The 25,262-nt window shown below is 46.9% G+C and overlaps 3 protein-coding genes and 1 long non-coding RNA gene across 10 annotated transcripts in view; 2 read left to right on the plus strand and 2 right to left on the minus strand.

The window, feature by feature from the left end:
• FRYL (FRY like transcription coactivator) overlaps window positions 1–10,476 on the plus strand; it is a 153,235-nt gene extending 142,759 nt beyond the window's left edge. For 4 of the 6 annotated variants that reach the window (XM_042872197.1, XM_042872192.1, XM_042872194.1 and 1 more), the window contains 5 exons: window positions 2,642–2,710; window positions 5,444–5,461; window positions 6,392–6,502; window positions 7,834–8,030; window positions 8,384–10,476. In XM_042872197.1, the coding sequence (XP_042728131.1) occupies window positions 2,642–2,710; window positions 5,444–5,461; window positions 6,392–6,502; window positions 7,834–8,030; window positions 8,384–8,642 (654 nt within the window). In that variant the 3' untranslated portion in view covers window positions 8,643–10,476. The remainder of the gene's footprint in view (window positions 1–2,641; window positions 2,711–5,443; window positions 5,462–6,391; window positions 6,503–7,833; window positions 8,031–8,383) is intronic. The other 2 variants (XM_042872193.1, XM_042872195.1) reach the window with 1 other exon arrangement.
• An 895-nt stretch (window positions 10,477–11,371) lies between these two features.
• ZAR1 (zygote arrest 1) lies at window positions 11,372–14,385 on the minus strand. 2 transcript variants are annotated; one of them, XR_006179118.1, is made up of 5 exons: window positions 13,621–14,385; window positions 13,456–13,548; window positions 13,310–13,384; window positions 11,979–13,244; window positions 11,372–11,620 (listed from the first exon to the last, which is right to left on the minus strand). XR_006179118.1 is itself a non-coding variant. In XM_042872198.1 (4 exons), exons 1-4 carry the CDS (start codon window positions 14,383–14,385, stop codon window positions 13,101–13,103), a joined length of 1,077 nt encoding a protein of 358 aa, XP_042728132.1. In that variant the 3' UTR covers window positions 11,877–13,100. The 2 variants fall into 2 exon arrangements, 1 of the variants encoding a protein (XP_042728132.1); XM_042872198.1 differs by lacking the exon at window positions 11,372–11,620 and having other exon boundaries at window positions 11,877–13,244.
• Window positions 14,386–14,809: 424 nt separating this feature from the next.
• Window positions 14,810–16,356, minus strand: SLC10A4 (solute carrier family 10 member 4). The gene is made up of 3 exons (XM_042871796.1): window positions 15,977–16,356; window positions 15,619–15,829; window positions 14,810–15,487 (listed from the first exon to the last, which is right to left on the minus strand). The coding sequence occupies exons 1-3, from the start codon at window positions 16,354–16,356 to the stop codon at window positions 14,972–14,974; spliced, it is 1,107 nt and encodes a 368-aa protein (XP_042727730.1). The 3' UTR covers window positions 14,810–14,971.
• A 6,857-nt stretch (window positions 16,357–23,213) lies between these two features.
• LOC122180428 lies at window positions 23,214–24,851 on the plus strand. The gene is made up of 3 exons (XR_006179064.1): window positions 23,214–23,339; window positions 24,229–24,415; window positions 24,766–24,851. It is a non-coding gene; the product is annotated as an uncharacterized LOC122180428 (long non-coding RNA).
• Window positions 24,852–25,262: the final 411 nt, after the last annotated feature.

The raw sequence follows: 25,262 nt of genomic DNA on the forward strand, positions 1-25,262 counted from the left end.
GCTTAACTTCTTTTCAACTAGTTTTCCTCTGTGATTTGTCATACACGTATGAATCCGTGCTGGATATTATAAGCTTGTTTGCATTATTATTTTACTTTGGATATTTGTTTGGTGGTCTCTTTTCGTTACATCATAGTAAAAGAGTGTTGGTTTTTTTTCCTGTAGTGAAGCTGTCAGAAGGGTGTCTAGTAACATTTCTGTGGTCAGCCTGTCTTCTGCCACAGCATTTGTGAATGACTGGAGCAGGAAAAAGGTTTCCCTGGATCAATGGAACTGTGAAATAACTGAGAGCATCTTGACAGCTTTTATTTTTCTTTAATAATTCATAAAGAGAATTAAGAGGTACCGAGGAAGATTTATTTCTTCTGGTCTCAGTCCTCCATTTTTGTATTGCACACTATAAGCAGACTTAAGAATCTAATTTAGGATAAATTTCATTTGTTTCCTCTATGCTACTGAACAGAATATAGGGAATGGCAGAAATAAACTTCTTGAAGTCAAATCTTTTTTTCTGTTATTGCAGGCAATACTTACATGTATCCTCTGCAGTCTGAAAGTAAAATACATAATGAGCATGTTGCAGATTCTCACTTTTTTCTTAGAAACGTGCAGAAAATGATCAAACTGAGTTAATTAGGATACTGTCTAATCAAGTAAATACAAATTAACGAATACTTGAATAAACACAATTCACTTCTAGTATCCTCTAGAATTAACCACTGGAAAAATCTGTACATTATCCTCAATGAAGAATTGTTACTTAGAATTTACCCAAATAAACAGATGCTGTTTGTTGCTATCAATGCTATGTACAGCATTAGCATTCCCATTCATGTGAATCCAATTCAAAACAGGGTTGCAGTTGCTTGAAACTCTGCACTGAAATAAGACAGAAGAAAGGTATCTGTACTGCAGGATTTTTGAGGGATGTCTGTTTTAGGGTCATCTGGCAAACCAACCTATACTGTGACCAAGGGCAATCACAAACTTCCCTGTCTTACATTTTTCACCCACATCTTCGTAGGAGATACCTAGGGAAGAGCAAATTGTTGTAAGGTAAACATATGAGTATTTTATTACAGAACCTGTTGCTGTTCTCAAAGAGAAAGTTTAGGCCTTTCTGCAGACTTGAACGTATATTCTTTGCAAAACTTGTAATTAATTAATTTTGTCAATCTTTTGGAGTTACTATTCTGTTCTCTTGCAAGGATGCTGTTTGTGACTTCCCTTATATATTAGGGACTGAGATACTGAAATCAGGCACATGTAATATCAAATATGATGTTAAATGTATTCCATAAAATTCTAGGCATGCCCTTTATTCAAACTGGTTTAAGATTTAAAGAAATTGTTAAAGGAAAGCATGTGAAAACAACTGCTGGCTTCCAGTTTTTGTTGGTGTTCATTTCAGTGCAAACCTATTCCATTATTACTGATGAATGCTGTCAGATAAGAAGAAAAATTAGATTTGCTGTGTATGTCGGTATCCATGTCACTAATTGAAGCTGACACCACAGTGTTTAGAGAATTCCATTTCTCCTCTTGATAAGCACACAGGCCTGGTTAATTCACTAAGTAACCTTTATTAAATTGAGCAGATGGGAAATCACATTTTTCTTTTTCTTGCATCAGACAAAGGTTAGGAAAAGGTTACAGAGACTTCCTGTGAGACTTATGATATAAAGCGGTCGGTATGCTGTATTTATTCCTCCATGGATGTACAGAACCTGTTCTTCATTTCTGAAGATAATCTGCACTCTGCATCTCAACATAACGTGTTGCTATTTCAGTAATACCCAAATTACCTCATGCTTGCTGCTGTTTTCACTGTACCGAGGAATACGCTGAGCATTCCATAGATGAGATCACCAGGTCACATTATCCAAAAAGAGTGTATTTCATTCCACAAATGCTTGATATTAATACTTTAAAATTTCCTTGCTTTTTTAAGGGTTAAAAAAAGAGATTACCCACTGAAAATAATAAATTTGTTATGCACTGCAGGAACTGGAGTTAAATACAGTGCTGTATTATGGAAGAGGGTGGAATCTGTGTTTGCATGGTATAATGTGAGCATGCTTCATCTCTCTGGCTTGTATGAACCAGAGGTGATACTGAATTCCTGCTGAAGATTTTGGATTTTTTTGTTTCTCCCAGTAAATCTGCACATACATCTTGTTACACAGGAGCAACTGCTGTTGCTGAAGTAAAACAGACTTGCCCTTCTATAATCTGCATGATTGGTAGGTTTGAAGTGCTGAGAAATCATGTTGGTGTGCAGAAAGTGAAGAGAAAATATGAACTCATTTAATGAATGTCATTTTTCTTCCCCCTCCCCTTACGTCTCCCTGTAACAATACCCAAGTTCAGTCATGTTAGTATTTGGACTGAAGTATGCTATCTTCATCTGGGAGAATGAACCTACATTAGATTTGCAACAAAAAGGATGCAATAAAAGCTGCAGAGCTATACTTCATGGCAGAAATCAGTAGTGAAAACAACACTGATAAAAACTGATTTCATATCACGACTTCTTACATAGTCTAAGAATGTAAAAGATGTACTGAGATGTCTTAAGCAGTTTTACTACAGTTTGCTGTACTTCAAATGATGTTTAATCTTGTTTGTATTTATTTTTCAGTGGCTAGCTGACTGCAAAAGAACATTTGGTACTGATGATGGCATTCATGGCACTAACACAGATGCCCAGGTAGGTACATCTCATTTGTAAGTCTCTGGATATGAGATTTAAAAGCAGATCTGTTGGACAAAAACTCCAATATTTGCAAGAGAGATTAAAAACATATGAAAAGCTTTTCATTTCAGTTATCATGCAATCTTCTGGAAACTCAGTTTCTTATGAAGCAGTGGTCTAATAAAATGGGCTTTTTTTTAATAAAAGCTGGCAACCAGTCCTGGGTTCTAGGCTTAATAACACTGAGTAGATAAGCAGACTAGATACCATCTTTGTACCAGTAAGTCCACTTTTGTGCAGCTTTCTTCTTTTCTAGAAGAAGAAAGATCAGCATTCTGCTTGTATGCTCAGATAAACTGTCTGGCCAAAAATCTCAACTGAATTTAATATAATTAATGTTATATAAATATGTATGACCTTTTCAGAGCCACCATTTGGGTGGGATGGAACAATATAATACAATGGCAAAAATGTAATGAAACTCTTTTGTCAAACTATCATCTAATAACAACAGGTGAAGTAACCTATTAAGATCAGTTTGATATGCTATATGTACTTGCATGACAGTGTTTTTGTTTAATATTACTAATTGCTAAAGCGAGTGAGAGCTTTTTCCAAAGTGGACTGGGACTTCAGTTCAGTTGGAACTCTTATTTCCTTGATATACTTGGTAATGTTTCTGCTGCTGAAAATGTGGTGTTTAGCAACAGAAATTTCCACTGTGTGCATGAACTGCTTCTTCCTTAGTTTACATTTAGTCTCATATATACTTTATATAAAATTTGTTTAAATCCAGTCACAAAATGTGTATGAATTTTTTAGAGTACAGAAATGTGTTTGTATTACCACACTGAGGTTGAGTATTTTAAAGACATTTAACGTGGTTAAAGCAAAATATAATTATTCACACACTCGCTACCACTTGAGAGGCTTTTTGCTTTGCCTGCAAGCACAACATCTGGTATATTTCACACGTGGTTCAGATCTTCGTGTAGTGACTGGCACTATGTAACAACACAGTACTACAGCACACTAAATGCTCTGTGTATTGATTTAAAAAGCAGTGTCTGTGTATTTCAGTCCATGTTTGGAATGTTGCTTTATGCACACTAAGAAACTGTTTGGACACTACCATGAAGGTAAATATTACTACTCCCATTATAGAGCTAGACAAATTAAGAAATGTTGGGAAAGCAGCACACAGACTTTCATTTAAGTTGTATGGAGAGAATGCATCAGTCAGAGCAAGGCAGTTTTATTTGTTCTTTTCCAGTTCAGCTGTGTTTGAAGACAGTCTCAGAACAGGAGCCGTGCAGCCAGTTCTTAATGATTGTTTGAGGAGACCTGCTCTGGTTGTTGTTTCAGTTCTGGCTTACAAAGCAGGCTGGAAGCTTTTTGTGTGTATGTGTGTATGTATTCCTTGCACTGCAGGCTCAGTTAAAATCATTTTAAGGTGTAGTATCCATTGAGGATGATGAACCTTGTTATTTTGCTTCATAAACATACAGAGTTTACATAAGTTACGTATTTACTCACTGAAGCTTATAGTGGCTTGATGGAATGGAGATATAGAAGATCATTTTTCTAAAAGTGAGTGGAGTGTAAACTGCTAACTCTATCCAGTCAACTGGTTAATACTAAAAAGACCTAAGTACTGTCCTGTGCAGAGACACAAGGCTGCAGGGCTGCTTCCATTTCTTATCAGTTTTAAGCACTGTGATCAATACAGCTATGGAATAGTGAGAAAATCAAGATGGTCTTGCCAAGCAGACAAGAACACAGGGACTTAATGACTGATTCTTAAATAAGCTGACTCTGCCATTTCTCAAAATCTGAATCTGTGTTCCATTGGAATAATTCTTCTCAAAGTGGGCAGTTCAAGATGTTCGGTGCATTGGAAGCTTTTGCTTATAAAATTGTGCTATGTGTATAACAGCACCAAGTACACTACAAAACCTCACAATGTTTACAGTCCATTAAGCATGCGGTGCATAACTTATTACACACCTGGTAATTAGCTGTGTGCTTAGTAACTCTTCACTGCTCCTGCCTGTTAGAATCAGATGCTGGCTCCATCTTCATCCATGTGTCCTTTGAACATGGCTTAACTGTCATCAGCACAGTGCTTTACAAAGCACAGGAGTTTCTCACTTTGTCTAAGGAATGTATTTGTTGGGTTTTTTTTCTCTCTTTCAAACATTGTTGGGAGGGAAAAAAAAAAAAAAGCAACTGAATCACAAAACTGTCACAGTGAGGTGCTGAGAACCTGAGGACTGAGTTTAGCAAAAAGAATTTCCTAACACAAATTCTTAAAAAGTTCAGAATCCACATGCACCTCAAATTTTAAAAAGAATCACCTGTGCTTAAGCAGAAAAGTAAGAAGCATTGTACAGGTTATACAGATGTTCAGACCTGCTTTTGAATTTCTAATTTTGCATACCTTAAAGGTCATACAATACGTAAAGACCAGGCAGGGTTGTAAGGTGAAATATGTTACTCATGTACTCATGTTTGTCCAATAAAGTCACTGATTACATTGATAATTACAACAGCAAGTGCGTAGCAATTCAACTTCAATCTGTTAATTTTTTTTTTTTCCATTCAGAGTATATTTGGAGCATGTTACTTGTGTTTCATTCTCCATTTTACCTGGGACATCTTTTACCCTAATTCAAATGATTTCCTGCACTAATTCTTGATCTTTTTTCTTTCTTTGTATTTTTGTGACCTGCTCATCTTCTTGCTTAGCAAATGGAAATTCTAGCAGTAAGTGATGGTTCTTGATTTATCGAATATTTAACCATGCCAGTCAACGAGCTGGTCTCCATTTGTCTCATCCATTTGTGACATAGTGGTGTCCTGTCATAGACTATTACAAAAATGCTGTGTGCTTCATTTCTGCATCATCTAACCCAGTGAACTGTTGGTTCTCTGTAGATAACAGAATCCTGTAGTAAGTAGAACCTTATAGGAGATTATTCCATTAGAATTAGCTCTTATGTCTTTATGTAAAGCAGTATTAGCACTGTCTGCACCTCAAACAGTTTCAGAAGCATAAAAATTGAAACAAGACAGTGCACAAGTTAATGCTGCTGTTTAATTTCTTTAAGATTATATCATGTGGTATTTTCTAAAATGGAAACAGAGCTACCTTTCACAAAGGAAACATTATTCTTACATTCAAGAATGGAATTATTTTCCTCTTATTCAATCAGGCAGTTATGAGCTAAAGACCAGGTTATATACTATGTTTACATATTCATATTAGTGGTTATGAAAGATGGTGTACTTAGCAATCACAACAGTATTTTTTTTTTTGTATTAGTTCTTGAACTCAAAGCAGTATTAATATCAAGTAAACAATCTATGATATTCTGTCTGGGAATGTGACATTTTAAAATGCATTTTGAATCCCTTTGTTTCCTACCATTTGGAAATGTAACTTCTTATTAAAATTTGAACTCTTAACCTGTGTGAGAGAGTCTACCTATAAATACAGAACTGAATGAAGCTTTCATTTGCTTTTCATTAGCTTCTTGCTGCACTAGCTTGCAAATCTTTTTGGCATTTTCATAACAGTAACCAAATAACTACTTTTACTTTTTGCACATTCTATATTGAAGCTGTCATGTTTCTTGTATTGGATAGTAGATGTTCAGCACTTTGTGAATCTAATGACATTGTTTACATTTGTAGGAACTGGAGTTATGTCGGAGGCTGTACAAATTGCATTTCCAGTTGTTGCTTCTGTTCCAAGCCTACTGCAAACTTATCAGCCAAGTAAACACAATCAAAAAAGAAGCAGAGGTAATGAAAATCATGCCATTTAGCTACTTGCTGTTGACATTTTAAAGCCAAATCACTTTGAATACATTTTGGTAACGTGTTTTTCAGCAGGACATCTTTTTAAAAACTGCAGGAGGGTACCCTGCTACTCTATAGCTAATTACTGAAAGATCTAAGTAGAACTTGCAGGAATTTTCTGAGATGTGCAATAATCAGCGTTGATTTTTGTACAACTTGAAAGCTCTTACACAGGAGGGCAGGGAGTCCAGCGATGAGGACTTGAAATATTTCAGTAGCACTCTTGGCGTTTGCTAATCAAGCTACAACAAATTCAACCAGCAGAGTTCTGTGATGAAGCCCCTTTCCGTCACCCCAGCGCTTCCTGTCAGGAACACAGTGACTCACTACCAGTCAATCACCGAACTGCATCATGCCACCTGCCATTCAGTTTCACTGCAACCCTAGTCCCAACCTGTGTGCAGTTAGTAATGCGTGCTGGGTGTCTTGTGGCTGATTTTGAGGTGTACTAACTTTAGAAGCAAAATGCGTCATTCAGCTGTGCACACGTGGATCTTAATCGAGTTTATCTGAATGAGTTACACTGTTAATAATGTTAATAATCTTCTCAACGTTCTCCCACGGGACTGTAATGCAATAGAGGAAGCATTTTAAAAGAAAAAAGTATTGCTTGATGTAGTGGAGAGGAAAACAAAGAAGAGGAGTGGAAGCCTTTGGTTTAGGAAAAAAATGATGCGTGTTACTTAGATCCCCAGATTTTTGTTGGGGCTGCAAATGAGTGAGTTTGTTTTGTATGAAGAACGTCACGGAAGGTCAGCGTCACACCAGCCTGAATTCTGAAGTCAGTTGCAGAATCTTGTTTTGAGCATGCTTTTGTCTTTCACTTATATGCTGGAGCTAAAGCAAAAGATGGTATTATATACATTATCTGAATTAGTTATTCTGCTGGGCTGTGAGTTCTTACAGATTTTTTCTTTGTGTTGAGGTTGTCATTGTAACAACACAACTCCTGTTGTACTTTCCAAAGCGTTTAATGTTTCATATCAACTTAATTGTTGTTAAGTGATATGAAAAGAAAAATGTACTTTTTGGAACAAATTTTAAAGAACTGACAAAGATGGAAATTTCATTGGGGAAAGCTGAAACACCTGATACACTTGGGCCATTAAGCTGGCTGTATGTATAAGGAACTGAAGCAATTAGTGGGATTACTTTTTGTGTATCTTATTTAGGATTGTACCAAGGAGGAAAAATGTGTGTGTCTGACCAGCTGAAGCTTAATTTAGCTAAAGATATATTTAAACTAGAAAAGCTTACTTTTGTATTTCTTTCAGGTCATAAATATGTCTGAGGAACTTGCTCTTTTGGAGAGCTGTCTGAAAGAGGCTGAGGCTGCATCTGACAGTGGTATCGAAGAAATTGAAATTGCAGAAGCTTCCCAAGCTAGCACAGAAACAGCGATTCACTCCCTCATTGAAGCCCTGAGAAGCAAGGAGTTTGTGTCAGCTGTAGCACAGGTCAAGGCTTTCAGGTGTGTGCATAAGGATTATGCTTTCAGGCCAGAATTTGCTAATGGGCTGTTTTAAAGACAGGGATAGGCACTATTCCAATTTTTTCAGCTATTGCTAGATACTCTCACTGCAAAAGACAAGCACAGGTGATTAATTATTGCATGTTCATTGGCATTTTTTGATTTAAAAAAAGGCAATTGTAGGAATACTTGTTCTTCAGAATTTGGCTTTGTGAAAAATCACACTGTTCACTATCAGGACTACAGAAAAAACATTCCTCTTGCATCTCCATATCTTCTGTTCAGATCCCCGTTTTAAGAATCCTTAATTACTTTTTTTTTTTAACATCTAAATACAAATTGTGTGTCCACAGATCCATTTGGCCCCACGACATCTTTGGCAGTTCAGAAGATGACCCCATCCAAACACTGCTGCACATATATTTCCGTCATCAGACACTTGGTCAGACTGGGAGCTTTGCAGTAGTGGGCTCCAACCAGGATATGTCTGAGGCCAGCTCAAAGCTGATGGAACTTAATCTAGAAATTCGGGAGTCTCTACGCATGGTGCAATCCTATCACCTTCTAGGGAAAATCAAACCAGGAGTCAGTCTTGTGAGCACTGGATTCTGAACAGCTGTCATTTAGAAGAGAACTGATACTGAAGATGCTTCTGACTATTATTGAGCACCTTTCATTTGAAACAAAAAGAAACAAAGAACACAGAAAAGAAACTGCAGCAATCCTGACAAATGACCCACTTTCATCACAGCTGGAATTTAGTTCTTCAGAAGTAAAGAATCTGAAAATGGAAGTTAACATCTTACTTAACTGCTCTTTCTACACAGTAGCTGTGTGGCAGTAGTATTTTTTTAATTAAATGTATGTATAAAACCTACATGAAAGGAAAAGGGCTTAAATGTAATGCATACATATGCATTATTTTCTGTTGTAACAGAACTATACGTGGTGTTTGCAGTAACAGCCTCTAAATGTTGAATCAATACTGCAGGTGGGATGAGGCTAAAATCAAGGCTGGTTTATTTTGGCTGAAGACCTGCAACGCTCCCTGGCTTTCCAGCAGCAGTAGATATAATCATCAACTGATACCTAATGAGACACTTTGCAGCATCATGGAGAGTGTGCGGTCGAATACGAGCAGGAGGGCTTCTGCCTGCAAAAAACATTGACTTCTCAGTGTTTAATTTTGTTGTCCGTAACGAGGAAACGATGTGTGTGAGTTGGTATGTATGGCTATGTGACAGTTGTTTTTTGGAGGTATGGATGATTGTTAAATGAGGTCTCAGAGCATGCTTGTGAGAGCTGCAAGATTATTTTTGAAGAAATTTTATTTTATTAGATCTAATCCTCATAGCGTGTAAATGTTAGGGCATTTAATAATATTTTAAACTGGGATTCCCCAGTGTTTCTAAAAGAAATAATATATCTGTTAACTTTATTGGAATGCTGCTCAGTTCTCTGATCAGTGCTTATGTTACAAATATTGATAACAACTAACCAAAAAGTAGCTGCCTGCAGAGACTTTAAAATGTATATTAAAGATATATGCTGCCCATCAGCAATTCTCATTAGAAGTTAACTTATTTTATTCTGTAAATATTCTAGAAACTGTATAGTGCAAAACCAGTATTTTTCTTGTAAATTTGTGCAATGCACTGTTAAGACATTAGTGTATAAAGCTGAGGGGAAGGGGAGTTCTCACTCTGGGTAGTCACATACATGACTTGCAGTCTGAGTAGCCTGCAGGCTTCAAGCAGAAAGTCTGAATGCACATACATGGCTCAAGGTAAGCCTAAGGAATTGGGACTATACAGACAAAAGGATTGCCTCCCAAACCACACAAACAGGCAATATTCTTCTAGTTCAGTGTCAAAGTCTGTAGCATAAAACAAACTGGATTCTGTTGAAACCAACAGCATTTTGTAAAAAAATAAAAATAAAAAAAAATGAAAAAGAAGAAGAAAAAAAAGAATGTAGTCCCACGATTCCTGTGATTTGAAAGGAACACCCAGTATTTTTATATACATCTCTTACCCACTGTGATTTTTTTTAATGGGCTCTAATTCCAGAGTTTAGAATGTAGAACTGAAATTCTTAGCTCTGCCTTTCTGGGGGAATTGAACCCCACTAGAAATGTAATTAATTGTACTGAAGCGCATTAACTGAAGGCACTGTGCACACTGTTGGGCTGCTGACAGTAGTTACATTATCCTAACAAGCTCTGTAACCGGTCAAGGCACATCCATAATCACTGTATTTTTTTCCTGACCCTGATAAAATGGAATTATTTTGATGGTTTTGTGGTACTGTAGCTGGTGTTCTTAATTATTTAATAAGTATTTACAGGGGGATAAGTGGTTACATTTAGTGGCGCATTACACTTTTATTTACATCATCTTTTACCAGTTTTTTTTTTTGTAAAAATAAAAAGACATTGTATCTGTCATCTCGTGTACTTTTACAGGCCAGAAGTTCATATATTTTTAGGAGCATTTAAGTACTTAAGCTAAATGCTGACTACAGAAGAATGGAATTCCTGTTTTTTTTTTTCCCCTCGTATCTGGTCCATGGCATCTTCTGAGAACGTGAACAGAATTTCTAAGACTCCTCACAACTCCATTTCTGCATACCTGCCCTATGGAGCATAAATCATAGTACCTCAGTGACTGGGTATTTCTTCTTAGTGCACGCTTCCTCTTTCACTGTGGGTTAAGAACCACCTCCAGACCTCCGCTGTGCCACCTGTTCTGTCTTACAAGGCCCCATCCTTCACTCCTGGCTGCTCACAGCCCCTTCTCCCAGAGGCCATCAGACCATGCCAAGTGCTGCTCTTTTTGCTGATTGCCACTTCCCAAATGACTCATTCTCACCCGGTGCCAGCAGCATGCTAAACACAGCTGTACTGAAGGCTGTCTGAAACCTGGCACGTCTGACATCTTTAAGATGCACTGAGTGCAGTATTACCAGAGCAAAAAGCACCTTTACATGGAAAAGCTGTGCAGCGCACACTCCAGATATCTCTGAAGAGCTGACAAGTCTGCTCCTTTCTGCTCTGCATAATCACACAGGTCACCATCAGCTTCCCTTCTTTCTGATGAATTGAGGAACTAGGGCCCACAACACAGCATGTGCTGTCAAAGACATGACAGAGCAGTAAAGCGGGAAAGAATGCAGAACTGTACAGCAAGCAATAAAAGCAGTGAATATATTTTTGTTGGAGGAGTGACATAGCTACTGCTGCACTAGGAGCCAGCACAGCACAAAGGAAATCCTGTTTAACACCATTAACAGCACTGCCTGCTGCACTCCCCTTCCTCCACACCCAAGGACCTTGCAGCAGCAGGTAGGGCCAGCCTGTCCCTCTTTCACCACTGAAGGAGCTTTCCTGAAGATCAGCTGGGCTCTCAGCACCAGCTGTGTGCCTTCCAAGGCAGCAGTGCCCAGCTGTATTGCATTTCCACTCTGGCTATTGCTGGTAACTCCACAGCAAGTAGCCCTCAAAGCCATGCTTGTGAGGAGAGCTGTGTACATAGGAAGAGCTGAACTGCTACTTCTGTCAGCTGCCTTGATATGGCACAGAACTTGTGTTGCTGTAGGAAAAAAAAAAAATAAAAAATCAGTAGCACTCTGCCTATTCCTAGAACACATCATGCTGATATAGTAATTAGTGAAGCATGCATAAGTGAAGTTACTGAGCAATCAATTGCTGGCGATATATTGTACTCTTACTGCAAAAGATTTAAGTTACAAAACTACAAAGAGTTACTGCAGTAAGTTCAAGGGACACACTTAATGCAGGAACTGACAGCAGGATGAATTACATCCATTCTAGAGGAGCTGTAGCATTAACACTGCCCCCTGGCAGGCATTCTCTACTGGCAAGCACAGCAGTTGCCTCCTCACCATACCATAGCCTCTCTGAGAGCAGCACAGACACAGACTGCTCACCTTCAGCCACTCCCGATGGAGTAAAAATCAGTTCTCTAGAGAAAGACACCTTAGAAGAGTTCTCCACAAGACTCAGTCCAGTGTAGTGCTAATTTCAAAGGTAACAGCTTTATTCACATTCTCAGGAAAGTATACATTTCTCCATTGTTTACCCAACTCCTTAGCTATGAGGTAGAATGTAGTGGGACACAGGTTTCCCTGAGTTGTCTGTGCAGGTGGCACTGCTGTAGCATGCTGATGTGCATAACACCACTGAAACATGCTCATCCCCATGGAGACCTCACCCTAGCAGCAGAAATAGTCCAGGTGCATCACCTCTAGCTGCAAACCCCATCCCAGATGGGCAGTGATCTGCTCCTTCCCTGACAGGAGGCAGAAGACCCCAAGCACACACCACCACATGTGCAGCTCTTTGTGCAGCACCTGAAGGTTCAGAGGAAGCTGGGCAGATGCAGGTCACCTAGAGCCTTTCAAGTGCCATTTTTCCCAATAACCCAAAGTTTCTGTTCACCTGATGCGTAACATCAAAAACTCTCTCGCCATCAGCCAGTGATAGCTGCTTCTGAAGACAAATTAACACCACCCCAAGCAGCATGTGCTCTCAACTTATAACACGAGCTCAGCCAAGCCCGGGCAGCCATACGAGCAGCAGCCTGACTTCTACACAGTCATTCTCAGCCTCTTCCAGAGAGGAACAGCAGGGCAGGAGCCCTGCAGCACCAATGTACACAGTGACTGAATACCGCCATGGCCCCCTTTGCGATGTGCTCCACCACCCACGGTGGATGTCAGCCTGATGCACAAGTGGTTGAGCTTCCCATGCAGGATGAGTAACCAGCGTTCTTTCCTGTCTGAGACTCCACACAGCCTTGAGCTGGCCGCAGCCCAGGCTGTCACTAATTCGCAAACCAGTATTTGCGGGCTCTTCCCTTACACAATTACCAAAATCTCAACGCACACCCCCAAACTGGGCACAGCCCCACCTGACCAACAGAGGCTTCACCAAATCTTTACTCGCAGCTTTCCCAGCCACCCTCAACCCAACCAACAACAACGGAAAACAACCTGCGGAGCCTGCAGTTCCCCTGGAAGAGCCCTAAACAAACAAAATCCCCCTCCTCCTCAGATAATGTATTTGAAGCTGAAGGTGCTGTCGCAGGAGAGGCGCTTCCCCTTGCACCTCCCGCACAGGTCCTGGCGGTGCGGCCTCTTGGGGTCCACGTGGCGCAGCTTCACGGGGCAGGTGCAGCGCGTCTGCTTGCAGCTCTGCGGAGAGGCGGCGTCAGCGGGGGAGCGGGGAGCGGCCCGGGGGTGCGGGGGACGGAGGTTACCTGGCAGGTGATGTCCTCCACGCGGTACGGGTTGTAGGACTTCTGGCAGGTGCGGCAGAACTGACGGAAATACACCTGCGGGGCGCGGGGCGGTCAGCGTGCGCGGGACGGGGGGGCGGCGAGGGGCCGGGCGGGACGGGACGTACCTTGTTGGTGCCCTGCACGCACCAGACGTAGGCGCTCTCCCAGCGGATGTTGCAGTCCTTGCAGTGGTAGTAGCCGTACTTCTGCTCCAGGAACTGACGGAGACGGCCGTTACCGAGGGCGACGCGCGGCGCGGCCCGGCCCCCGCCCCAAGCCCCGCTCCTCACCTGGAAGCGCAGACGGGCCTTGCCCGGGGCCGCCTCCTGCTTTTGGGGCGCGGCGGGCGGCTCCTCCCGCGGCTCTGCCCCCTCCCGATCCCCGTCCGGCGCCGCGGCCCCGCGCTGCTCCAGCGGAGCGGCCTCGCGCTCGGGCGGTTTCTCCCAGCTGGCGCGCACCGCCTCCGCCTCGCGCCGCTCCTCCTCGACGGCTGCCGGGGCCGGCGGCGCCTCGGGCTCCCGGGACGCCTCGGGCTCCCGCGACGCCTCGGGCTCCCGCGGTGGCGGCTCGGGCTCCTCGGGGAAGGCGGTGAGACGACGGGACGCCACGGGCGAGTACACGGCGACGGTGCGCGGGAAGCGCACGGCTCGGGTGCCGGTGGTGACCGGGCTGCCCTGCTCCTGCTCCGGGGCCGCCTCGCGGGGTCGCGACGGGGCGAGGCCGGGCCGGCGCCTCAGCAGCGTGCGGGGCCCGAGGGAGCACTGCACCGAGGCGTCCTGCCGCGGGTTGACCTGCACGCCCACCTCCTTGGTGTTGGCCTTGCGGAGCCGCGGGGTCAGGTTGGGGTTCACCTGCGACAGGATGGCCTTCAGCTGCGCACGCTGGTAGTTGTCGAAGTACTCGGCCGCGGCCGCCGCCGCCTCCCCGTAGCCCGCCAAGTAGCCGCCCCGCGGCCGCCAGCCGCCCGACCCGCCTTTGCCCTTGGGCGGTGGGTAGCGGTACGAGTAGGGCGGGTAGGCAGCGTACAGGTAGCTCTCCATCGCGTCCTCGGCCATGGCGCCTCGACGGCCGGCTGGGGGCGGCCTTAAATACCCCCGGGGCGGGGCCCGGCTCCCCACGCCCCGGCGGCGCCCGCCTGAAGCCCGGCCTGGGGCCTCGGGCCGCCCGCGGGGCTCGGTGAGCTGAGGGGAGCGGTGCTCGCGCTGCCTCCACGTGACGAATGGGCCGCAACGCGGGTTTGGTTTGGGCTCGGCCGCGTATTTGCGGCGAGCGCGGACAGCACGGTATTTTACGACGGGAGCGTGGAGACACGTGCAAGGTGACAGCCCCTCGGCCCCTCGGAATGCGCTCCTTCTTCCACACTCGCACGGACGGGAGCCTCATTGCACGGAGAGGAGCCGTCACTGAGTTGTGCAGCAGTGATACTTTCTCCTCTTTTATTATTATTATTCTTTTTATTTATATATACTTTTGAGGAAATACACCAGTGATGGCAATAAACATACGTCACTTTGTACGACGGGAGCAGCTGGAACAACAACAGAGTCCGAGTGAGTGCACCCAGCACAAGCATGGCTTCATGACAAGCACGCTGTCACCTCAACAACAGCACATGGCCCCGGCTGTCACCCCAGCATCTGCCTACAGCGCTGTCTGTGCCGGCTCTGTTGGAGCAGCACCGAGCTCCTCAGTGGTCACCGTGCCATAGGAGGTATCGGGCACCTCCTCCTCCTTCAGCTTCCTGTAGGAGATGTCTGTGTCCTCCTCCTCGCCCAGCATCTCCTGCTTGGGGCCGTCTCTGCCGTACACCTTGTAGGCCAGCACAAAGAGCCCCGCTTCTGCTGCCTGGAAGAGCGCATAGAGCAGGGGGAACATGTACATGCCGCCCACCAGCTGCGGGGGGAAGGTGAGCTTGAGGATGGCGGTGCAGAGCTGAACGTTCTGGCAGCCAGTCTCCAGAGACACCGTTCTTCGGCAGTGCGGGGGCATTCTGAAGAGAGTGGCCAAACCATAACCCAGGGCATACCCCGTCAGCGGCATCAGTACGGCGATGGCATAGACAGAGGCAGGGATGTGCGCCAGCAGGTCAGGCCCCAGCATGGTGCCAGTCAGAATGAAGAGGATCACCAGGGTCACTAAGAGGGACCACAGAGAGACCTGGCCACAGACAGCGAGAAAGAGCACAAGGCTGTGAGTTTAACAGCATGAGAACCCCCTCTGCTCTCTGTGCATTCAGAACCTCTGCACTGCACCGATAGCCACTCTGGTGCCCGCTGCCGTGCCCTTACCTTGACCAGGAGGTCGGCAGCGCGGGGATACCGGTAGCGGATGAGCACCCCCAGGCCGATGGGCAGCAGCGTGCTGCCCAGCGTCAGGCTGACGGCTCCCAGGGGCAGCAGCCGCACCAGCGCCGTGTGGATCCATGGCCGGCTATACAGCCATAGGCACAGCGGCATCAGGAGCAGAGCCAGCAGCGTGGAGGAGGCGGTCATGATGATGCTGCGGGGGAGCGAAAGGTACAGTGAATCGTATCGGGACAGGAGCTGCCTAAACACACCCCCCTCTCCCGTCCTCCCCGGCCCGTGGTAGGATCGGGGCCCCGGGGCCGAGCTGCACGCTGTTCCCGTCCCGTCGCCCGGTGCCTACCTGAGTGTCATGTCGCCGTCGACGAGCACCGACATGAGATTGGAGAGGTTCCCCCCGGGGCAGCAGCCGCACAGCAGCACCGCCACGGCCGCCACCTCGTCCAGCGCGAAGATGAGGGCGAGAAGGAAGGCGACCAGCGGCATGGCTACGAACTGCCCCAGCAGCGCCAGCAGCACCCCCACGGGGCGCCGCAGCTGCCTCCCCAGCTGCCCCAGCTCCACGGCGCAGCCCAGCCCCAGCATGGTCACGCACAGCGCCAGCCCCACCAGCACGCTCAGCCCCTGGCTCAGCGGCCGCTCCCCCGGAGCCTCGGAGGCTCCCGGCGCCACTCCGCCGTCGGGGCCGCCGCCCGCCGCCGGCGGCTGCTCCGAGCCGGCCATGGGCGCACGGCGGGGCCGCGGGACCCTCGGGGGTGACGGGCGCCCGCAGCCCGCGCTGAGCTCCGCGCCGTCTGCCGCCGCTCTCGGGGGCGGTGTTTCGCCGCAGCTCCGACGGCCGCCAGCGCCGCCCCCGGCCCCGCCGCCCTCCTCTCGCGGGGGCAGGGCCCGCAACGACTGCGGGGGGGCACCGAGCTGGTCGGGGAGCGGCGGTACCGCGCCGCGCTACAGGCGCCCTGGCTGGGGGCACCCCCCGCAGATCTCCCGCTGGTTCCAGGGGAGGAGGGGGGTAGGAGTTCGGGGCGCTGCTGGGCGCTGGGGGTGTCCGGGTGGGACTGGCAGGAGGCGCCCAGGGTTCGGTGCTGCTCCGTCCGTGCTCGTTTCCTTGCCGTTAACTGAAGGAGAGCACGGGATGAGTCATCGGCGCTGGACAGCCCGATGGGACCCAGCTCTCTGCCACTCATTCATTCGTATTTTGTGCTTCATGCCGCTGGCCAAGGAGAGCACAGGGCCAGGTTGGCTTTCTTAAGCTGAATGTTCCAAACTGTGTTTCCGCTGTATGTGCTTCAAGTGTCACACTGCTGAATCTTCTCCTCTCCCTCATGCTGCCGGTGCTTGGCTTCAGTTCCCTTATCGCACCGTCCTCCTGCTGCGGTGCCCCATGGTTTGCTGCTGCTGGGGGCATGCAGGCACAGTGCAGCAGCTCACCCAGCAGGTGTGGGTGCTATCTGCCACTGTCACTGCCCAGGCTGGCTGCGGTGGTGGGCAGATATTCTATGTCATAACGTGTAGCACATCCCGCGGGCAGCAGCAGGAGGAGGCCACGATAACCCAACTGTTGGCTCCCCCCCTCCTGGCAGCACTTTGGTATTGTCACATCAGGAGCAGTGCAAAAATGTTACGCTTGGCACTGAGTGTGGTGGTTATCATCTCTGCAGGTGGCCATGGGCTGGCATGGTGTGTCATCTTGAGGGTGCAGGCTGCAGCCCGGCCCGTGCACGGGGCACTGCAGTGTGCCTCAGTCTGTGCAGATTGCTGCTGTGAGCGGGGCACACACTGCCTGCCCGCAGCACAGGAAGCGCCGCATCGACTGCTGGCGTGTTAAAGACATGGCAGATAAAAGCCGTCGTGTTTTATTCTCAATTATTCCTCGTTATTCCATCTGCTGAAAATTGGGTGAGCAGACAGGTGGTGAGAGCAAGGAGTGGGAAAGAGAGCAGCCACTTGTGCACTGTTTGTAACCGTGGGGAATAGTGTTGTCCCACTACAGCTCTCACTACTCACAGAAGGAGCTTGGTTTCTGCAGGGGAACGTGCATGCTGTGAGCAGTGCTGACCGGACTGTAAGGAATGACCCAGGTCTCCTCACTGCTTGTTCAGCCAGTGAGTTCTCAGCACAGTGCATGGAGCGGTTGTTGAAATGCTCTGCTCCTGGGAGAAGCGCTGTGCCCTGCACCTGTCAGCGCTGGGCAGTCTGCAGAGCAGTGATGGGAGTGTGGAGAGGAGAGGAAAGGCCTCGAGGAGAGACCTCTGGGCCTTGAAAACAGCAAGACCTGTGTGTTCATTGCTACTTATAACATGAATCCAGAGTGGTTATTTCTTGTGTCTTTGGAGAGCTAGGAATCAAAATACAAATATGCAGATTTGCTGGTGATTTTGATGGTTCTTTCATGGCTGTCTTTGTGCTGATAAGGCCATATTGGCTGGTTCTTGGGCCTTCTCTGAGTGGGTGGCTCTTGTTGCCTCTTTCAAGAGGGAAGGTTGCACCCTCAGGACATTGGTCAGGACGTGCTGACCAGGATCAATGGGCATTACTCCTACCCCAGACCAGTCATATTTCAGGCAAAAGCTGAGAGAACCAGATGTGTTGCTTCCTGTCCTCCTTTCTGGGAGCCACTGCAGGGGCATAGTGGCAGGATGATGGCAGCATCCCCTCATGCGCCACGGGGCCATTTGCAGCAGCCAGCAGCATTTGTCCTTGCCCACGTGTCCCAGTCACTGCAGCCTCTTCTGCTGTGGGACTTCCCTTCTTTTGGTTCATCTTGCACTGGTGCCATGGAGCTGCCTGGCCTCTCAACCTGTTTCTTGGGTTTCTGCATGCAGCACCCTTGCTTCTTCCTTGTGCAGATGAGATCCCATGGAAGCGCTTTTTCTCTGTTTGAACTCCCCCATTCATTACAGTTCTGTTCTCCCTCAGACTCTTATTTCAAATCATAGAACCATGGAATGGTTTGGGTTGGAAGGGATGCTAACGCCCACCCAGTTCCACCCCCATGCAACCAGCTCAGGCTTCCCAGGGCTTCATCCAACCCAGCTTTGAGTGCCTCCTGGGATGAAGCACCCACAGCTCTCTGGGCAGCTGTGCCAGTGCCTGAATTCTGCCCACAGTCTGCACTCTATTTATTCCCTCCTTGAGAAGTGCTCTGACATTCGTAACCTCTGAGTGTTGTTACGAAGTTGAGGTGGTGTGGTAGAGAAGAATCTGGCCATGACCTGAATGCGGCAGTGTGAGTCTCACTGCTGTGCTGTCGATCTCCTTTGTGTCCCTGTTGCCTGCTGCATTTCCTCTGCGTGGCTGCGGGCAGCTCCTCCCTTTGAATCACAGACCTGCTGAGCATTTCTGTGTTAGCAGTCCAGGGCAGAAATTACTGCTGAAATAAACCCCGCTGTTGTACTTGGTGAAGTACAACTTGGTGAAGTTGGCCCCATGGTTATTTTTAAAGCACCTCAAGCCCATTAATCATCAGATGAAGTACTTGAGGACTCAGGTCGCTGTGTTCCAGTATTTCACCATTAGGACTGAGCGTCCTAACTATGTGTGATCCACCTTCCAAAACTGAGAGGCAGATCCCTCTGCCAGCCATCCCATTACAGGCGGGCTCCTGGCCCGTGGGAGAAGGGCTAATCCTGCAAATGGATTGCTGATGGACATCTGCTGAGGCGGTTGCACCCCTGCAGCTGTAAAGCAGGTATTAATAGTGTGGGTTCAGAGGCTGCCTTACTATATTTTTGTTTGCAACTATGTGTTGCATGTTAGATACCTTTACCTGAGTTTAAATAGGAAATCGTTCTGCCTCAGGCACTGCTGCCTTCCGTTGCTGTCTGAGATCTTTTTTTTTTTTTTTTCGTGTGGGAGCACCATCAGCATCACGATGAAAGGCATAATAAAATAAATGACCGGATGACTAATGCATGTCTCAGTGCAGAGGAGCCGGAATTAGCTTTGTGCCCAGCCAGGCAGGGGCAGGGAACAACGGAGCTGGGGATGGCAGGGCTGGGGATGGCGGGGCTGCCTCTGAAGCTCACCCCTGAGCTCAGAACCAGGCTGCAAGCAGAGCTCTGCGTTTGCAAGGCTCTGCTGGCAACCCAGGGTTGGAACCCCCTTGGGCACAGGGCTGGGGGGGTTGGAACACAAACGCGTTGTGCTGCAGGTGCTCATGCAGAGTGAGATGACTGCAGCGTGCTGATGATGGGATGTGCACAAAGTGACAAATGGTGGTGGGCTGGGAGGTGCTGTTCCTGGCCCTGACCCAGCTGGGTTAGAAGCTTCTGTTTCCCATGGAGGCTTGAAGCCCCACTTCATTTCCTATGCAGGAACCTAACCCAGTTAGGGACATAAATCATACGAGGTGAAGCGCATAAATGTCGTCTTGTGCCTCTAAAATATGGGCTGTGGTTTGGTTTTGTTTTTTTAAAGCCAGGTCAGAGTAAATGACACTGAGACTGCATCTTCCTACAGAACAGTTTGAATGTCAAAAAAATACAGGAGTGAATTTAAAGACTCCTGCAGCATTGTTTGCTACATGGAGTGTTAATTTAATTGAGGAAGGACATCCTAAAGACAAATCCCAGCCCTCTGCTGCTGAAGCTTTCTTCAGATTGGAAATAAGCCCATGGGACAGGTCAACAGCAGCAGTACTGCTCTGCCTCAGCCCTCTACACTCCACTCTCATTGGCATTGCTGCTCTTACGGCAAAGTTGCATAAACATGGAATAAAAATGGTCCTTGTCCCACTGCCAGATTTTTACAGAATAATGAAAATGGATATCTGTGGCACTGATCAGCGCATGAACAAAGCAAGGCCAGACCGCAAGCCAGGTGTGCTGTTACCTAAATTAAATCTCCATCAATTTACAAAGAAATCTCAGGAGAATGGGAAGAAATAAATCTCACACACAATGGGAAGCTCTTAATACTCCTACTAGAGAGTGTTGTACATTGATCTGATGAAAAAGAGCCCTGACACACAGCGCGTGTGCTCTTCTAAAACCTCGCTGAGGTGAGGCTTGTTTTAATAACCCACACGATCTTCATGTTGATCCTGTGATCTTAGTGGGACTGCTGTGTCACTGTGGTCAGGGAAATGCATTCTGGATGTTGTGGCCCTGCTGATTCACTGGGAAGGTGATTTGGGTCAGCAAAGGCTTTTGTTTCTGTGTTGGGGTGCCAGGCAGGTATTGTATAAGAAGCGTGGAGCAGTGTTCCATCCCTGGGCTTGCTGACCCCACTGCTGGCTGCAGGCAGGTGCTGCAGACAGACACACAGCCCCCATCAGCAGCTGTCTGGACAGGTGGGGTGCTTTGTTCACAGCCCAGAAAAAATCTGGGTAGCCAAAATCATAAGGCCCAGAGAGTGGTGCTGGTGAATGGAGTTAAATCCAGCTGGCAACAGGTCGTGATGGTGTTCCTCAGGGGTCAGTATTGGGGCCAGTCTTGTTTCATGTTTTCACAGATGATCTGGGTGAGGGGATTGAATGCATGCTCAGTATGTTTGCAGATGACACCAAACTCGGAGGAAGGGAGGATCTGCCTGAGAGTAGGAAAGCCTACAGAGGGATTTGGATAGGCTGAAGCCATTTGTATAAGCTTTAGCAATACCAGGTGCCAGGTCTTGTGGGCAGTGTGCCCAAGTGGCCAACAAGGCCAGTGGCATCCTGGCTTGTATCAGGAACAGTGCAGCCAGCAGGAGCAGGGAGGTGATTGTCCCTCTGTACTCTGCACTGGGGTGGCCACATCTTGAGGACAGTTTTGGGCCCCTCAGCACAAGAAAGGCACTGAGGCCATGGAATGTGTCCAGGGAAGGACAAGGAAGCTGTGAAGAGTCTGGAGCAGAAGTCTTACGAGGAGCAGCCGAGGGAACTGGGATTGTTCAGTCTGGAGCAGGCTGAGAGACTTGAGCTCTCTAGAATGACCTGAAGCAAGGTTGTAGTGAGGTGGGAGAAGAATTTCTTCTCCAAAAATGTGGAATGGGCTGCCTAGGGAGGTGGTGGGGTCATTATCACTGGAGATGTTTAGAGAACATGCAGATGTGGCACTGAGGGACATGGTCAGTGGGCATGGGGTGGTGGGTTGGCAGTTGGACTAAATGTTCTTAGTATTCTTTTCCAACCTTAATGATTAAGGATAAAAGGTGAAGTGCAAGAAAGGGACCCTGAATGATACCTTGTCTGTTTTGAATGGAGTCACAGTGCTGTGTGGGAAGGGTGATTCTCATGCGAAGTGGGGCAGAGAGAAAACAGGAGATCAAAATTAGGAAATTGAGCAGCGCTTGTCAGAGTGACAAAGGCATCAGAGCCAGACAGTGCAATGGAAAGGCTGAGAGCAGAGTGGAGTGGTCTGTAAATGTGATCTCTCTGTTGTTTTAATTTTATCACGCGATTACTGATAGACCAATTTCAGTGATTCACATTGGTAATTAATATTATTTAATTATCTTCATAACGAGAAAAATGCAGGAAGTGGGAACACACTGATAAAGAAGACATTCTGCTAATGTAAAGCTTGGTGGAGGGGAACAGCACAAAATGTGGGATGGGAGTGCTTGCAGTGTGCTGAGATGTGGGCAGTGCTACCCACAAAGGCTATGGGGGTCTAAGCCCAACAGTGAGCATTGCTTTTTGTAAGGTCTGCAGTACAGGCATTCAGCCCAGCTCCTGGCCAGGAGGACTGAGCCAGGCTTGGGTGCTGTGCAACACAGGCTCTGGTGTCCTGCAGTGTTCCTGTGCCTAGAGTGCAGCCTAGGCAATGCTGAGCATTGATCCAGGCCTGTGTAAATGGCAACATAAATACAGGAACCAAATCTTTGCTAAGATTTTCACCAATCCACCCCCACAAAAAAAAAAAATTCTATCAACTCTGACATTTACAATAGACATTATCTGCTCTGTGACATTTGGTCTTATAAACAGATGTTGACCAAATTTCCATTTGTAGCTCACCTCACTGCCACAGATGAGAGGATGCCCACAGCTGACCCTTGTCTCTAAATAGCAGAGTGCCCACCCCTCCCTCCCAGCCACAGGGTGCTGACAAAGGACTGAGCCCCCAGGAAAATACATCAACATCACCAGCAGTGTGTGGCAGAGCAGGGAACCAGAGGAGGGTCGCCTGCAGCCCACTTAATGACTGTTAATAATTCTTTGATCCTGAAGCCAGGTGACAGCAGTGACACAACACTGCTGCCACTGATATCCAGGCACTGCTTGAAATGGAATCAGGGCAAAGGTTTCCTAATTCCTTTGTGTTCAAGTCAGCTAAAGCAGCATTAGCAGGGTTTGCATCTGTATTAGCCTGGGGGTGGATGAACATAAACAACTTAACCTTGTGCTGGGCTCCACATCAGTGTGTAGGGGAGAGATTCGTGGAAAACTCAGAGGCTAAGGCAGGGGCAGAGGGTTTGCCCAGTGTTCCCCAACTCCTTCATCCCTCATGAGGCTCTAAAAGGCAGCACCTGCTTCAGTGAAACTGCATTTCTCAAGGAGGAGCATCAGGAAGATTTGTCATGAGCAGCACCTGTTCTGCCCAGCTTCATGCTGATAAAGAGAGCTCTTCTCACACAGCAGGTTGTGTGGTGGACTGGTGTATCTAGCTCTGAGCTGGAAGCTCTCAATTAGTGCTTGGTCTGTTGCTTTCTCCTATTAGCATTCTGGCTGCTACTGGAGCACACTGTGAGCAGAAGATGTATTAACCTAGGGTTAAAAGAGAGAGGTGAGTGAAGTTCTGTTAGGTAATGAATTTTTTGTAGTTGGGTGTATGGGTTGGTCTGGTGGTACTAACTGAAGGGAAGCAAAACACCTGGGAGATGTACCTTGAGGAAAGTATCATAGAATCACTTGAGGTGGAAGGGGTCTTCTAAAGCCTTTCTAGTTCAGCTGCCCTGCAATGATTAGGGATGCCTACAGTTCAGTCAGGGTGCTCAGAGCCCTGTCCTGTCTGACCTTCAGTGTGGGGTTACTATGGCCCCTAGTTTAGCCTGGGAGCCTGACTGGGGAAGAGTGATACAGAACTTTAATCCATAGAGACCTTGTAATTAACTGATTGCAACAGAAGTGGAGGGTGCTGAAAACCCCGTTTGTGGGTAGGGAATCACTTCAATTACCTGTGCCTGTAATTGTGCTGAAGAGCTGTAAGTAAGTGTAACCACCACAGCTGTACTCTGTTCCTGCAGTGCTCAGTGCAGTCACAGCGGAGCTGTTGTGTAATGGGAAGGCAGTGATGTACAGAATGAGTGAGACACTGGGACTGGGGATCCCGTTGTAAAGTGAGCAGTTCTACAGAATGTGAGCCTGAAGGAGGGTTGGCTCCTTTCAGTTCCTGAACTGCAAACCAGGGATTAACGCAAGGCTTTGGGAGGGAAAGGTTTCTTCGCTGTGCTGAAGTTCTGTGTGAAGCGCTGCCCACATCCCAGCCTCACCTTCCTAGACCAAAGCTGTGCTCAGACTGCCTGCAGGTGTCAGCCTTGTGCTAGAGGACGGCCAATGCTCAAGAGTAATTCTATGGGCTTTTCTGTCTTGTTTGTTTCTCACTTGCAGCAATCTAACTTCACACTTTTTAACTTAATAGGTTTAAAAAACCCAACAAACTCTTGCTCTTACAGGTCAAGAGGCAGAACTAAAAACACATTGCTGTTGTATTTAATGAAGTTTGCTGCGATTTGTCTTTCTCAGAAGTATTTGTAGTAAAAGTGAGTTTCAGATGATCACAGTGGAGTGCTCTGCAGTCACTAACAGACAGCAGCAGCAGCATAAGCCCCACTCACATTTACTTCCCCAGCTCAGCTGAAGGTGAGTAATGCACTGTCCTGTAGAACCTGCCCCAATGCTTCTGCAGCACCGACATGGGAGCGGTCACACCTTCCTGCAGCCTGAGAGGACTGTGGGGAAAAAAATACTCTCTTCCCTTTGAAATCATGAGGTGCTGAGGGGTGTAGGTTGGTGGGCATGGAATATTGGGTTGGCGTTTGGACTGGATGATCTTAGTGGTCTTTTCCAACCTTAGTGTTTATATTATTCTAAGCGTTGGCAGAATCATGATGCTCAGTGTAAGTTTAATACAGAAGAGTTTATTATAGAAACCTGCTAGGAGAGACGTAGAAAAGGCAACCAAATTGCCTATGATTTTGATGCTGCCCTAGGTTTTCCTGAAGGAGCATGAAGCAAACCATGTTTGATTGCTGAACCAAAAGGCAAAGGGAAGGAGCAGCTTGCATCCAAGGGGCAGGAGGAGTGAAGTCAGCTTTAGAAGGTAAGCTGCCTCGGGGAAAACATTCTGATCTGGATGTTTCATTACAAACCAGGGGACTATGCTGGAATACATGGTGAGTCTCACTGGTTGAATTTCATTGCACAAATCACGCTAGGTCTGTTTACCATATAGAAGTAAGTCCAGCTTAAATATTCTAATGCTGCCATGATGAAAGGATGGCATTTGTGTTATGGAAACAGGCTTACTGAATCTGAAGCTGTGCTCTTGCTGTGGATTTGTATGTGGCACCTCCATGAGAACGCTTTAAAGGCCTGTGAAGAGCCTGAACATTGGTTACTGCAGACATCTTGCTCAAAGGGTCATGGATTTCACAGCTATGAAGTTGAATGATTTCCAGCTACTGCAGCAGTAAAAGCAATCACCCAC

This window comes from Lagopus leucura, unplaced genomic scaffold (genome assembly GCF_019238085.1).
Source record: "Lagopus leucura isolate 7727_CA_CO unplaced genomic scaffold, USGS_WTPT01 Super-Scaffold_100004, whole genome shotgun sequence".
Taxonomy (NCBI): Eukaryota; Metazoa; Chordata; class Aves; order Galliformes; family Phasianidae; genus Lagopus; species Lagopus leucura.

Bases quoted from the DNA above. Each gene is read 5' to 3' on its own strand.
- ZAR1 (XM_042872198.1), bottom strand. From the start codon at position 14,385: ATGGCCGAGGACGCGATGGAGAGCTACCTGTACGCTGCCTACCCGCCC. The intron at 13,549-13,620 runs GTGAGGAGCGGG...CGTCTCCGTCAG, and splicing joins AGGCCCGTCTGCGCTTCCAG to TTCCTGGAGCAGAAGTACGG. The intron at 13,385-13,455 runs GTACGTCCCGTC...CGCGCCCCGCAG, and splicing joins GCGTGCAGGGCACCAACAAG to GTGTATTTCCGTCAGTTCTG.
- SLC10A4 (XM_042871796.1), bottom strand. From the start codon at position 16,356: ATGGCCGGCTCGGAGCAGCCGCCGGCGGCGGGCGGCGGCCCCGACGGC. The intron at 15,830-15,976 runs GTAGGCACCGGG...GCTCCCCCGCAG, and splicing joins GACGGCGACATGACACTCAG to CATCATCATGACCGCCTCCT. The intron at 15,488-15,618 runs GTAAGGGCACGG...GTCTGTGGCCAG, and splicing joins CTGCCGACCTCCTGGTCAAG to GTCTCTCTGTGGTCCCTCTT.